This window comes from Melanostigma gelatinosum, assembly GCF_949748355.1.
Source record: "Melanostigma gelatinosum genome assembly, chromosome: 1".
NCBI classification, from domain to species: domain Eukaryota; kingdom Metazoa; phylum Chordata; class Actinopteri; order Perciformes; family Zoarcidae; genus Melanostigma; species Melanostigma gelatinosum.
In genome coordinates this window covers 32901640-32918204 of record NC_136634.1, presented here as the reverse complement: position 1 = coordinate 32918204, position 16565 = coordinate 32901640, and the positions used below count along the sequence as shown (strand labels likewise).

The 16565-nt window shown below is 42.9% G+C and overlaps 1 protein-coding gene across 1 annotated transcript in view; it reads right to left on the bottom strand.

Moving 5' to 3' along the window:
* The window catches only part of LOC306777250 (polypeptide N-acetylgalactosaminyltransferase 18-like), a gene marked incomplete at both ends in the record, with an annotated part of 62111 nt that extends 50384 nt beyond the window's left edge, over positions 1 to 11727 (bottom strand). The window contains 3 exons of the mRNA XM_079268292.1: positions 2479 to 2645; positions 2767 to 2968; positions 11613 to 11727. Coding sequence (XP_079124418.1) covers positions 2479 to 2645; positions 2767 to 2968; positions 11613 to 11727 — 484 coding nt within the window. The remainder of the gene's footprint in view (positions 1 to 2478; positions 2646 to 2766; positions 2969 to 11612) is intronic.
* Between the last annotated feature and the right edge of the window lie 4838 nt (positions 11728 to 16565).

Sequence of the window (16565 nt, the reverse complement as noted above, 5' to 3'; positions counted from 1 at the left end):
GTGCAACACATGCTTGTGTGTTGTGTGTGTTAACAATTTAGCCAAATTTCTATTAAAAACATGCAGGATGTTCAAAGTTAATCATTTTGAAGGATAATTCAGTTTTTACAACAAGTTTAGAACTTGTGTTTCGCCGTCCCGCCCACTGGCTGATAACACTTTACGAACACATTTCATTTTGGTGTGGACACTCAAGGTATAAGCCGTATGTTGCAACAATAACACACACACACACATTTCATGAACTCCTCAGCAGAGCAGAGGATACACAACAAATAAACAAAATATGCCCAGATTGAATAGACGAACACGGTGAGTCGAGATATCGTGTGGCAGCAGAGCTTGCAAAAAGAAAATGCAAGCTCACATGTATAATGAGCTAACTACCTCAGACGTGTGTAGATAACGCAATCTCTATCGTCTCTCGCCATTTTGTAGGCTCGCAAGACAAGGTCACGTGCAAAACTACCTCCATTTGATCCTTCCATCGATCTTCCACTTGTAGTCCCACATGACGTGTTTTAGATTGCATCTGCCATCTGAGCTCTTTTCTCACCTCTTCCCCCCCCCCACACACACACACACACACTCTCTCTCACCACACATTTGTTTGTTGATTTCAGTGCCCCGGTATTATTAATAATCTTACTGACATTATAAATTCTATTGATGTCAATAATTTAGTTTTCATATTTGCTGATAACTCAGTTAACTGGCTATAAAACAAAGTCTTGTACAACTTGAAATGTTGACCTGATTTTGACTCACAAGTTAATGAATTACCAAAGTCACCAACAACTGTTGATATTGTTAAGTCTGGACCAAAGACATGGAACGACCAACGTACTGATGGAACAAAAGACAAAGACTGTGAATGCTCAATCTGTAAAAGATTATACAGAGCTGAACACTGATTCACTGTCATGGAAGCAGTTAATGTGAGCGGTCATTCGATCACATATTCTGTCAGATGATCAACCCACAGAAGTGGGTCGCTACATATACTGTACATGCTTATATTGAGTTTTAGCATGGTGGCCGTGTGTTGCTTCTGTCTCTCAGCATGAGTGAGTTTCATATTGCCTCGCACACATGAGGGTAGACAGACAGACACACACTCACACAGACTAACCACAGTCAACATCTTCATGTCCTTCTTGTGATTCCTCTCTGCTGTACTTGCTGCTGTCTTCCCTTCGCCATTCATTTTTACTCTACTTTTCCTTTAATGAGCCACTGACCTGGAAGAAAGATGGGCTCATTTAAAATTGGAGTTGGGAGTATTTGAAGAGCACCTTATTTTGTTACATGCACATGTGAGAATACTTCCAAACATTTACAAAAACAAAGTCATTAAATCAAGTGCTCCTCCGGTTACCCAGTTCATCTTCAAAAGTCTGGTCCACACTGTAAAATATGTTTTCACTCAAACATAGCTGTCAGACAAAATGAGACCTTCTATGACTTCCATCCCTTAATAAAACACCATCTGACAACTACTGGCCTCCGTCTGAGCAAGCAGGATGGTTAGAAGATCAAAAGTGGGAAATAGATGAATGCCTTCTCACTATCTTAAGAAATCTAATTGTATTTGAATACCAGAGACTCTTTTTTGTGGAACCAAAAATGTCATAACCTGCAACACCAATAACTTGATCTAAATGCTTTAATGCAGATTCAATTCAATTCATTTTGTATAGCCCAACATCACAAATGTGCCTCAGAGGGTTTTACAATCTGTACACATACAACATCCTCTGTCCCAGGACCCTCACATTCTCTGTCCCAGGACCCTCACTTCCTCTGTCCCAGGACCCTCACATCCTCTGTCCCAGGACCCTCACATCCTCTGTCCCAGGACCCTCACATCCTCTGTCCCAGGACCCTCACATCTTCTGTCCCAGGACCCTCACATCCTCTGTCCCAGGACCCTCACTTCCTCTGTCCCAGGACCCTCACATCCTCTGTCCCAGGACCCTCACATCCTCTGTCCCAGGACCCTCACATCCTCTGTCCCAGGACCCTCACATCTTCTGTCCCAGGACCCTCACATCCTCTGTCCCAGGACCCTCACTTCCTCTGTCCCAGGACCCTCTCATCCTCTGTCCCAGGACCCTCACATCCTCTGTCCCAGGACCCTCACTTCCTCTGTCCCAGGACCCTCACATCTTCTGTCCCAGGACCCTCACATCCTCTGTCCCAGGACCCTGACATCTTCTGTCCCAGGACCCTCACATCCTCTGTCCCAGGACCCTCACATCAGAACAGGAAAGACTCCCCAAAAACCCTTTAACAGGGAGAAAAGAGGAAGAAACCTTAGAGAGAGCAACGGAGGAGGATCCTCTATCATGAATGAGTGTCAACTGTGTTTGAGGCTAAGCTTTGAATGAAGGTGCATCGTGCTGTTCACATCTCTAAACTGGGTTGCATGAAAAGGAACACATGAACATATCATAAGTAAAGCGTTATGATTCTTACGGCTGCTGCTGTGGTCATCTACCAGTATGATCTCTTTGAGCAGGTGTAACGGCGTCCTCTGGATGGCTGTGTGGACAGAGCGCAGCAACACCGACAAGGCCTCATTAACGAAGATGAAGATGACACTGAGCTGAGGAAGATCTGAGGAATACGACATGTTTCTGCACCTGGGGGACGGAGAGAATCAGAGTTCTTCTTTGAATAGCATTATTCCATTTTAGGTGGAATACTGCCATCAAACATCTTGATGAATGAATCAATAGAGTACACATCGATCGACTGACTGACCCGTCCGGTCGTAGATCCGGGATTGGCCGGGTGAAGGAGATACGGTCACTAAGGTAGCCATTGTAGCCATAGTAACGGAACTTCCTGAGGGCGACCCTTTGGCTCTCGGGGCCCAGGTCGTGACCCCAGTGGTCAAACAGTGAGGAGGAGGAGGCCGAGTCTGACGAGGATGCAGCGTCTTCACCGTCCTTCTGAGGGGTCTCTGTGGATAGAGAAGGAGAGGGCGTGATGCACTTTGGAAGAAACAGACCCACCACCACTGTGCTGTCACATGCTGTGAACCGACCGGATATGGAACAATTTAATGACAAATGAACTTCCCTCAGCAAAAACAAATACGAAGTATGCTGTTTGGTTGTTAAAGAAAATGTGTTTGCTGAGAGCTGAAAGAATAATTTCAGCTGCACGGAGGATAGAACAGAACTGTGATGCGCCTTCACAGGGCTCTTCATTATTACAAATAACTCATTCTGGCAGTCACGTCGATCTGTTTCTGCAGAGGTGGACACAAATCCGCTGACATGTCCAAGGTAACATTTTCTTATCAGCACTGTAGCTTACAAGAGCACCAAGGAGCCATTGTGACAAACAATGAGACGGAAATATGCTCGAGGCATGTTTGGATGGGAAAAAAACATAAAAGTTACTTGGTGGTTTGAAATATTTGCATGTAATGTGAATAATTGCATGTAAATAGACCGAGAGGTTGCACTCATTCGAGCTCGTCATGATTCATAACAACTATGTAGAACGATGCTTTGCAGCTTCCCTGTCACATGTTCTCTCCGAGTGGCAGATTTGTGGCAAAGAAGCTGCAGAATTTAAAAGTAGTGGTCAGCTGTTTGTCCGAATCACTGGAAGACAAGATCAACTGAGGGCATCAAATATTCATGAGTCAGAGACATTCAACAATGACCGACCCTGGTGGGGTGTTGAAGAGGTGCAAAGTCAATAAACAAAGAGTGTTCATGAATAAAACATGAAGTTTGGAATTACACTATGAGATTAAATTATTAAATAGTGAATTCTATATTAACTTTCACAACCTCCTCTAAATGTAGAATTTTTCTTCCAAAATAAATTGGAATTTTTTGTGTTAAATCATTTAGAATATAAAGTTCAACTTCAAAGATCGATGACACTGGACACAACCAATATAGCGGGCGCTGTCACGGCAAAGAAATTAGTCCATCTTCAACATCTTCTTTTTAGGAATTACAATTTTGACTAAACAAGTGCACACGTCAAAACCAATACCTGGGAAATATGTCTAGATTTATTAGCAGAAATACCTTTACTTCAGCTTTAATGTTCTGGCTCACGGCCGTCACACATTGCTTTCTTTTCTTCTCCTGCCTTTCAAACAGGCCTGCTGAAGGACTGTGAAGTGCCTCCTCCTCCTGAGCTGAATAGGTTTTTTTTATCAGTTTGAAGAACAGTACTTCCCCTTTTGGCAATTACATGATTAATGCTCTCGTGGGTGGAATGCCACCTTCCTCCAAGTCCCTTAAATTGAGCATTTTACACTTTTCTTGGCCATAAATGCAGCTAAGATTTTGTTAAGATTTAACTGGCCTCATCAGAGTAATGTTGGTTGAAAGAAGCCATTTATATTCTCTAAAGCTTTTAGTTCGTGCATTGAGCTTTCTAGCACTGGAGGACAGCAGGAATGAGGCCGCATGCTTTGAAAGGTTTCTCAGCATAGCCAGATTGTGGAGAGGACAGATGCATCATAGAGCAACTACACCGTGTGTGTGTGTGTGTGTGTGTAACACAGTAGTGTATGTGTAGGTGCAGCAGTGAGAGTGCTTAGTGCATGAGAGTGTGTTTTGCTGAGGACTATCAGGAACAATTTAATTAGACTTAGCAATGAAAAACCAACCGGGCACAATAGCAGACTACTGTCTGCAACATTATGTTAACAGTACTGTGTGTGTGTGTGTGTGTGTGTGTGTGTGTTGGCCTTATTGAAAGGTCAGGTGAACACTCTTGTCAATGCACTGCTTTGTGAACTTTCATTCACATTATCTTTGAAAGGCATTTGCATATTTCAACATGTGAACATTGTGTTTGCCCTCGTCCAGGGGTCGGCAGGCCGCTGTGTCACTTCAGCCCCTCTGCTGCGGCGCCCTGAGGCCTAGTCCACACTAATACGTTTAAACCATCTCCGTCCACACTAATACGTTTAAACCATCTCCGTCCACACTAATACGTTTAAACCATCTCCGTCCACACTAATACGTTTAAACCATCTCCGTCCACACTAATACGTTTAAACCATCTCCGTCCACACTAATACGTTTAAACCATCTCCGTCCACACTAATACGTTTAAACCATCTCCGTCCACACTAATACGTTTAAACCATCTTCGTCCACACTAATACGTTTAAACCATCTCCGTCCACACTAATACGTTTAAACCATCTCCGTCCACACTAATACGTTTAAACCATCTCCGTCCACACTAATACGTTTAAACCATCTCCGTCCACACTAATACGTTTAAACCATCTTCGTCCACACTAATACGTTTAAACCATCTCCGTCCACACTAATACGTTTAAACCATCTCCGTCCACACTAATACGTTTAAACCATCTCCGTCCACACTAATACGTTTAAACCATCTCCGTCCACACTAATACGTTTAAACCATCTTCGTCCACACTAATACGTTTAAACCATCTCCGTCCACACTAATACGTTTAAACCATCTTCGTCCACACTAATACGTTTAAACCATCTTCGTCCACACTAATACGTTTAAACCATCTCCGTCCACACTAATACGTTTAAACCATCTCCGTCCACACTAATACGTTTAAACCATCTCCGTCCACACTAATACGTTTAAACCATCTTCGTCCACACTAATACGTTTAAACCATCTCCGTCCACACTAATACGTTTAAACCATCTTCGTCCACACTAATACGTTTAAACCATCTCCGTCCACACTAATACGTTTAAACCATCTCCGTCCACACTAATACGTTTAAACCATCTCCGTCCACACTAATACGTTTAACCCATCTCCGTCCACACTAATACGTTTAAACCATCTTCGTCCACACTAATACGTTTAAACCATCTTCGTCCACACTAATACGTTTAAACCATCTCCGTCCACACTAATACGTTTAAACCATCTCCGTCCACACTAATACGTTTAAACCATCTTCGTCCACACTAATACGTTTAAACCATCTCCGTCCACACTAATACGTTTAAACCATCTTCGTCCACACTAATACGTTTAAACCATCTTCGTCCACACTAATACGTTTAAACCATCTTCGTCCACACTAATACGTTTAACCCATCTTCGTCCACACTAATACGTTTAAACCATCTTCGTCCACACTAATACGTTTAAACCATCTCCGTCCACACTAATACGTTTAAACCATCTTCGTCCACACTAATACGTTTAAACCATCTTCGTCCACACTAATACGTTTAAACCATCTCCGTCCACACTAATACGTTTAAACCATCTCCGTCCACACTAATACGTTTAAACCATCTTCGTCCACACTAATACGTTTAAACCATCTCCGTCCACACTAATACGTTTAAACCATCTTCGTCCACACTAATACGTTTAAACCATCTTCGTCCACACTAATACGTTTAAACCATCTTCGTCCACACTAATACGTTTAACCCATCTTCGTCCACACTAATACGTTTAACCCATCTTCGTCCACACTAATACGTTTAAACCATCTTCGTCCACACTAATACGTTTAAACCATCTCCGTCCACACTAATACGTTTAAACCATCTTCGTCCACACTAATACGTTTAAACCATCTTCGTCCACACTAATACGTTTAACCCATCTTCGTCCACACTAATACGTTTAAACCATCTTCGTCCACACTAATACGTTTAAACCATCTCCGTCCACACTAATACGTTTAAACCATCTTCGTCCACACTAATACGTTTAAACCATCTCCGTCCACACTAATACGTTTAAACCATCTTCGTCCACACTAATACCTTTAAACCATCTCCGTCCACACTAATACGTTTAAACCATCTTCGTCCACACTAATACGTTTAAACCATCTTCGTCCACACTAATACGTTTAAACCATCTTCGTCCACACTATTACGTTTAAACCATCTCCGTCCACACTAATACGTTTAAACCATCTTCGTCCACACTAATACCTTTAAACCATCTCCGTCCACACTAATACGTTTAAACCATCTTCGTCCACACTAATACGTTTAAACCATCTTCGTCCACACTAATACGTTTAAACCATCTTCGTCCACACTAATACGTTTAAACCATCTTCGTCCACACTAATACGTTTAACCCATCTCCGTCCACACTAATACGTTTAAACCATCTCCGTCCACACTAATACGTTTAAACCATCTCCGTCCACACTAATACGTTTAAACCATCTCCGTCCACACTAATACGTTTAAACCATCTCCGTCCACACTAATACGTTTAAACCATCTTCGTCCACACTAATACGTTTAAACCATCTCCGTCCACACTAATACGTTTAAACCATCTTCGTCCACACTAATACCTTTAAACCATCTCCGTCCACACTAATACGTTTAAACCATCTTCGTCCACACTAATACGTTTAAACCATCTCCGTCCACACTAATACGTTTAAACCATCTCCGTCCACACTAATACGTTTAAACCATCTCCGTCCACACTAATACGTTTAAACCATCTTCGTCCACACTAATACGTTTAAACCATCTCCGTCCACACTAATACGTTTAAACCATCTTCGTCCACACTAATACCTTTAAACCATCTCCGTCCACACTAATACGTTTAAACCATCTCCGTCCACACTAATACGTTTAACCCATCTCCGTCCACACTAATACGTTTAAACCATCTTCGTCCACACTAATACGTTTAAACCATCTTCGTCCACACTAATACGTTTAAACCATCTCCGTCCACACTAATACGTTTAAACCATCTCCGTCCACACTAATACGTTTAAACCATCTTCGTCCACACTAATACGTTTAAACCATCTTCGTCCACACTAATACGTTTAAACCATCTCCGTCCACACTAATACGTTTAAACCATCTTCGTCCACACTAATACGTTTAAACCATCTTCGTCCACACTAATACGTTTAAACCATCTTCGTCCACACTAATACGTTTAACCCATCTTCGTCCACACTAATACGTTTAAACCATCTTCGTCCACACTAATACGTTTAAACCATCTCCGTCCACACTAATACGTTTAAACCATCTTCGTCCACACTAATACGTTTAAACCATCTCCGTCCACACTAATACGTTTAAACCATCTTCGTCCACACTAATACCTTTAAACCATCTCCGTCCACACTAATACGTTTAAACCATCTTCGTCCACACTAATACGTTTAAACCATCTTCGTCCACACTAATACGTTTAAACCATCTTCGTCCACACTAATACGTTTAAACCATCTTCGTCCACACTAATACGTTTAACCCATCTCCGTCCACACTAATACGTTTAAACCATCTCCGTCCACACTAATACGTTTAAACCATCTCCGTCCACACTAATACGTTTAAACCATCTCCGTCCACACTAATACGTTTAAACCATCTCCGTCCACACTAATACGTTTAAACCATCTTCGTCCACACTAATACGTTTAAACCATCTCCGTCCACACTAATACGTTTAAACCATCTCCGTCCACACTAATACGTTTAAACCATCTTCGTCCACACTAATACGTTTAAACCATCTTCGTCCACACTAATACGTTTAAACCATCTTCGTCCACACTAATACGTTTAACCCATCTTCGTCCACACTAATACGTTTAAACCATCTTCGTCCACACTAATACGTTTAAACCATCTCCGTCCACACTAATACGTTTAAACCATCTTCGTCCACACTAATACGTTTAAACCATCTCCGTCCACACTAATACGTTTAAACCATCTTCGTCCACACTAATACCTTTAAACCATCTCCGTCCACACTAATACGTTTAAACCATCTTCGTCCACACTAATACGTTTAAACCATCTTCGTCCACACTAATACGTTTAAACCATCTTCGTCCACACTAATACGTTTAAACCATCTTCGTCCACACTAATACGTTTAACCCATCTCCGTCCACACTAATACGTTTAAACCATCTCCGTCCACACTAATACGTTTAAACCATCTCCGTCCACACTAATACGTTTAAACCATCTCCGTCCACACTAATACGTTTAAACCATCTCCGTCCACACTAATACGTTTAAACCATCTTCGTCCACACTAATACGTTTAAACCATCTCCGTCCACACTAATACGTTTAAACCATCTTCGTCCACACTAATACCTTTAAACCATCTCCGTCCACACTAATACGTTTAAACCATCTTCGTCCACACTAATACGTTTAAACCATCTCCGTCCACACTAATACGTTTAAACCATCTCCGTCCACACTAATACGTTTAAACCATCTCCGTCCACACTAATACGTTTAAACCATCTTCGTCCACACTAATACGTTTAAACCATCTCCGTCCACACTAATACGTTTAAACCATCTTCGTCCACACTAATACCTTTAAACCATCTCCGTCCACACTAATACGTTTAAACCATCTCCGTCCACACTAATACGTTTAAACCATCTTCGTCCACACTAATACGTTTAAACCATCTCCGTCCACACTAATACGTTTAAACCATCTCCGTCCACACTAATACGTTGAAACCATCTCCGTCCACACTAATACGTTGAAACCATCTCCGTCCACACTAATACCTTTAAACCAGGGGTCTCAAACTCCCGGCCCGCGGGCCAAATCCGGCCCGCTACGTCATTTTATGTGGCTCGCGAATCCGCCAGCAAAAAAAAAAGAAAATGTTTAAAATGTTTTTTTTTAAAAAGTTAGACTTGATAATAAAAATATCCCCATAGTCGAAATTATGAGATAGAAAGTCGAAGTTATGAGATAGAAAGTCGAAGTTATGAGATAGAAAGTCATAACTATGATAGAAAGTCGTGAAAACGACACACGCACACACACAGACACACACGCACACACACACACAGACAGACAGACAGACAGACAGACAGACAGACAGACAGACAGACAGATAGATAGATAGAAGTCTCCTGATTGAAATAAGGGTTTGCTAAAGCTCAGGGAGACTCTCTTTACATTCATTCATCCCGTCTTTCCACCCCGATCACTTCTATTCCTTATTATATCGAGTGCCCAGTCCTGCTCACATCCCATCATCAGATCTTCAGCAAACTCCCTTCACCACCACCACCAGTGTCTGGACTTTGTGGGGGAAATTAATAAATATATATATATATCACAAATGCTTCCAGCATCTTCTTATTCTTTTTTTCACCTTTCTGTAATGATGCTGACCTAAATTTAGCTAGTTCCCAAAGGCTCACAACAGAACGCTCTCCATGCAGTACGTCACATTCAAGCTCATCAAATTCTAGGAAATTGAATGTTGTGGCAGAAAATATGTAAAACACATCCTGTTTGCATTCAGCACTTGCTTTGACAAAGTGAAAGTGTGAGTGTTCACTGACATCACCCGCCTGGTGTGTGTTTTCATCCTCTGCATTGACTCACACAGTGGAATTCAGGAATCTTCTGTTTATGCAGCCCCATTGATGTACGTGTGGGATGAAAGGATGCACATCAACTGCTTAAAATGATCAAGACCTCAAATGGGACATGAGCCCGATTTGCAAAGCACAGTGTGGATGTAAGTACATTCAATTAGACCACCTCCTTGCTCATCAGCCCCACATTAAAGAACTTGCTGCTGCTGCTGCTTTGCAGGAACCTATCCCAGCAGGCTTTGCACTTGTAACACAAACACACACCCACTCACACCCGAGGATTTCAAAGAATTTGTTTTCGTGGAGAAAATCTCATTTGCTCTGCAAACCCTGCAAGATGATCTCCTCCGAAAGCTTTTTGTGTTCCAATACTTAAAGAGGCAAAAGAGAAAACAGGCAATTAATTTGCCTTTTGTAGCGACTCCCAGCCCCTTCAAATCACACAGCGGCTTCTTTCATATCACAGCCAGCGATGACAAAAGTGCTTTTTCAATTGTTTGCCGTCTGTTTGATTGCGTTGCCACGAGCACGCTCGCACAAACGTTGTTTGCAAAATGTTGTGCTGCTTCCAGCTGGGGCAAAAAGTGAGCCCATCTGCACTTCCTCTCAGTAAATGAAATGAGCTTTTGCAAGTTTTGTGCTGCTGCTTCTTCGGGTACAATGACTCTCATAAGCTGCTGACATGTGCGTGACAGAGAGTGAGAGATGGGCGCCTGCAGCCTTGTGCAGAAGTTCACACATGAGTCATTGAATCAAGCAGCGCGCAGATGTAATCTCTGTCTTCTTCCCTCCCCTCAGGTATGAATAATGTGCTTAATAGCTCACACCTGGACAGGACCAGGACCAGGACACACAGGAAACTAGAAGTGAGATGTGTTGAGCTGAAGATGGGTTGTCGTAAATCTGCTGGCTTCATGTCCGTTAAAGAAACCGTGTGTAACATTTAAGGGGATCTTTTGCTGAAGCCTCTTTGAGGTTGAGCCGCTTTGAAAGCGTTACAGAATTGTTACTCAGTCTAAACCACTTTTACAGAAAAAGTGATGAGCGGGCATGAGACCTGAGAGTGACGGGGAAAATTGCATTGTCTTGTTATGAAGTGCATGTCTGAATGCAGTCATTCAGCTGCTGAGTTATCCAAAGAAGAAGCACTAAAATTCCAATCTGCAATTTCCTTGTGCAAGCTGATTTATCTAAATCTGTTCTCATGGCCTTGATCAGCCTCACCTTGTTGTTCAGTGAGCGGAATAACGCAGTGTTCTGTCCACTTGCTCTTGTCTTTCTGTTGTCTCTCCAACACAAAGCTGCAGATTACTGTAAGGACCAGAGAGGCATATTCCATCGTCAAGACATTTCCATTACCACACTAACAAGCTTTTAATACTATCAGCCATCATTTCTCTCCATCTTGCTGTTGTCATAGTGTGATGGTCTGTACAATGATTGTCGTTCCTCCCGCCTGCCTCTCTTTCTCTCCGCACAATGTGTGTGTGTTGCAGTTTGGCCTCAAACATTAACCATCATGGCTCTCCGGAGATACACACACATGTGTCTGCACACTCACTTACACACAGGAAGAAACAAGACACATGAAAGAAGCACACAGGCATCATGGGGAGCATACATGATGGGATGCTAATCTATGTCGTGATCACAGTTTGGCTGCTGTTTGAATTTTCCAAGTGGCCCTCTTCCAGAAATCAATAGAGAGTGAGTGGGTCTTCCTGTACATCCATATGGCTCTCTGCTTCTCCAATGACATTACAGCACTACTGGTAAGGCTTTGTTGTCTCATACAATGTAACTGTCTCATACAATGTAACTGCTAAAACAGGCATTTCTTGGAGAGAGAGAGAAAAAACACAATAAAATGAGATCAGACTGAGAAAATGAGGTTCTCTGTCCAGGTGAGATGAAAGAGTGCAGAACATGCACACTTGAGGTGTATGTCTTTGTTTACAGCAGTCAATGTTCCCGACTGAGGGACATCTGTGATTGCATTAGTTATCCGGATGCCTTTTCGAGCAGAATCCAAGAAATGAAACTGGTAGGATTTGAAAATGTAATAACTTTTTAGTTTGTTCCACAGACTCAACAGCCACACTAGCAGCCCTGAGCTAAATGCTAACATTTGCATGCTAACATGCTTACAATGACAATGCTAACATGCTAATGTTAGGCAGGTGTGATGTTCACCATCTAAGTGTTACATGCTAACGTTTCCTAACGAGCATTAAAGACAAAGCCCAGCTAAGGCTAATGCCTTTAGCTTTGAAGGTAATAGGTCATCAACCACATTACTGGACACATTTTTGGTTTTCGATGGCGCTGCAAGAAACCCAATCCATCCTGACGTGGACTTGAATGTCTGTTTCAAATTTCATGGCAATCCATCCAGCAGTTGAGACATTTCACTCAAGACCACAAATGTCAACCTCATAGTGTCACGGGAGTTCACAGGTAGGACCCAAACGCAAGACCACAGGAGACAGAAGTCAATGGAAACAGCTTTTATTTAGCCTGACTGAAGACAGGAAGGTGTGGAGCCCGTGGTCCGACACCCGAGTGGCAGATCGACGGTGTGAGGCCCGTGGCTCGACACCGGAGGGCTGGTAGCTTGACGGCGTGAAGTCCCGTGGCTTGATAACAGAGAGTAGGCAGATCGACGGTGTGAGGCCCGTGGCTCGACACCGGAGGGCTGGCAGCTTGACGGCGTGTGTAGTCCGTTGAACACAAGGAGGGCAGAGCGCCGGAGTGTAATCCGTAGACCACAAGGAGGGCAGAGGACGCCACGGGGTTGAAGCGGGTGAAAGACGGTACGACCTGACAACCCCAGACTGCAGGACCAAGAAGAAAGATCAGGGATGACCAAAACCCGGAGGGTACTGGGAACCATGTCGACACACACATGTATTTCTCCCAATCCACATGATCAATGCTAAGATATTTCACAAGATGGAGGTGCCAGAGGAAAAGTCAGGGTACAACCAAAGTCATTACCATCCTGTCTGGACAACAAATGTCTGTACAGAGTTTCACATCAATCCGTCCAATAGCTGTTGAGATGTTTCAGTCTGGACTAAAGTGATGCACCACCAGATAAACACGCTGACTGTAGCATCCCTAGGAAAATGTCTATCATGACATTGTTATGAATTAGGACAGGATCAGCATCGTAGTCATTTTCACCATGATTTTATCGACAAGGATACAGATCGATGCTGCTGCTGTTCTCTCTCTTGCTCGAAACAAGAATCCATTACACTATTTTTGATGAACAAGGAAGTTAAACGAGTGTCATTAAACTGTGAATGTTTGAAGAATGATTGTGGAAGTTGTTGTATTGATATTTTTCACGAGGACAGTAAGCTATCTGTGAATGAGGATGACGTGTCCATTGTTAGCGCAGACAGATATCAATGAGCAGAAACCAGACCTGCTGAACAAATAAGAGATGATTCAGAGGTCAGGAAACAGGTTCAAAAAATACAAAATACAGTTAAAATAAAAAATATATTTTCATCTAACATTCCCTGGATTTAAACGTAAATACAGATCGATTTTTTTTCCAGTAAAGCTGAGCAATGTGACTGCAAGTTGGGACGATTTTCAGAGGAAGACAGCAGGTGATAAAAACTATTCTGGGAAAAGCCAGAAAAGAGCTTGTACTTCCTCCTCTGTGACCTCTTTCTGTACACAACAATACTCCTGGTTGAAAGGAATGCATGAATTAGATCCAGAGAAATGTCATCTTGTCATCTTGTCAAATGTCATCTTTTTTCTTCTGAACAAGACATTTGCATTTGCGGCAGCCTGGCTCAAATAGCACAATATGGTTGACTTCTCGGGGCATAATCAGAGGAACAGAAGGGCATGCACCATGGAGGCACTGAGTGGAACGACTTGTTACTGCTGCTTCAGGAAGCCAATTACAGTAGTACACAGCAGGGGAACAACAGGTCGGTTGTTAGGAGGAGAGAGGAGAGCATTTACTACCGTTCAATACAAATTATTTACATCTATTGTCTGTGCGGTATAGAGTTCAGCTGTCAGTGCTGTTAATGAAGAGGAGCTTGATCAAAATAGTGTGATTTATATGTGGTGCTGAGTTTTTTAAAGGCAAGTATTGTTGGCTAATTTACCGCAAACTATGGATGTAACGTCATTCGACAATTGACTGTTGCGAGATGACAGGAAATGAGGAGAGAGAGAGAGAGAGAGAGAGACAGAGAGAGAGAGAGAGAGAGAGAGAGAGAGAGAGAGAGACAGAGAGACAGAGAGACGAGAAAGAGCGAGACAGAGAGAGAGAGCGAGACAGAGAGACAGAGAGAGAGAGCGAGACAGAGAGAGAGAGCGAGACAGAGAGACAGAGAGAGAGAGCGAGACAGAGAGACAGAGAGAGAGAGCGAGACAGAGAGACGTCTTGGATATTATTGTGCTGCAGCACAATGCATTGTCAGAAGTTTTAGTCTATGAAATTAAATCAATATGTCTTCCACAAACAGGCATGCCATGCACGATGAATGAAAATAAAATAATACAAATATTTCTATTTTGACTTCGCAAATCAATCACACAAGCATCTCTGTTTGCACTGCAGAGTCTGCGTTAGCTCTGAGCTATCATGCTAATCCCGCTGATAAGGTGCCAACATGAGTCACACTCACTCTCATTTCAGCCGCCTCACACTTGCAACACAAGCACATAAATCAAAGGAAGTGTATGGCATAGTTCCTGGGAGCTCCTGTAATAAAAGCCCAGAGGACTGTATATGAAGCTGCTCCTCCCAGTGGAACAAAATGACCGTATTAAATCTATATGGGCTGATCAATATCGGTTAGGCACTGATTACTTCAGCTGCTGGGATTTCTGCTCACTTAGTTTTGGAACAAAACTTCCCACTGACTGATTCTCACTGCTTATTGGCGTTTTCAAACTGCCCATGAAAGAATATGTGACAACTAAGGCTGGCTCCCAAGAGCTGGTTCCATTTTTGGATCTGGTTCCTGGTCCGCTCCACTCATCACCCATCGTCCCATCAAAGAGCGGCAGACTTGTCATTTTATCTTTACTTCCATCACTTTTTCCAGTTAAAATGACAAGCATTACACTTTTATTTCATAAAAGACATGTTGATCAAAGAGGGATGGCTTACTGGGATTACTGGCTAATTTGATGGTTCATGTATTGTAGGAACAACTGGGCTTGTGCCAGATCATTAACTGGAGGAGGTAGACTTTGGTGCACCACGGTGTCTCCATTGAGCTCTGTGTGACTGATACCACATCAGTGGTTTAAACACAATAACTAAAGAAAACTACAATCCTACATGCTGATATATGCAAAGGAAAAGAAGATATTATGTAAACTATTGAACTCTGTTCTGCCGTTCTTTAATGGTATCTGATGTTGGCTTCCTACAACCAGGGTCATTTTATAGGTTGACCACGAGTGCCGGGAGCAGACAGTCCCTTGGTGCAGAATGAGGAATTGAAATGTTGCTGCACACCCTACTGTGTGCAGACAGAGTTGGGTAAAGGTCATAGAGCATTTTAAGCCCCTTTGACATTTGCAGTGTGCTTTGTTTTAGCTTCCAATGGCAATGCCGTGAAGGGTTCTGGGCATCGTAACGTCACAAAGCTCGGCGCCTGCTGTGAGCTAAACATCACTCTTCTGTTCGCTGCTCTGAGGACGTTTTCTCATGTGGCGCTGATGAAGGCTGCTTCGCTTTTCAGTCGCACGCACGCTGTGACAGCAGCTGCCAGCGCATTCAAACAAGTCCTGCTGAGGCATTTCAACACGCAGCGCTGTGTACAAGTCCAAGGCCCATCCAGTGATTTCCAAGGAACGTTATGCAGACCATCCAGCGACATCACATGTAACGGCTGTTGCTGATTCCTGGTGTTATTTCTCAGAGCTGAGTGCATGAAGGGGATACAGCGTCTGTGAAGGACATCCTGCTTGCTTGTGCTGCGTCCCTTGGTGCTGGTAGTTGTTGCTAACGGGACGTTAGGCAGTAATGTAATGCACAATGACAAGGTGACGGCTACGGGCCCTCAGTAAATACAGTTTCATTATGACACACGTTTCATTACTTCTGAATGATATCTTTTCTTCTTCCCTGCCTGTCACAGCTCATCCTCCCGGCTGCTTTCAGTTTCTTGGTCTGTGTAGCTTTTC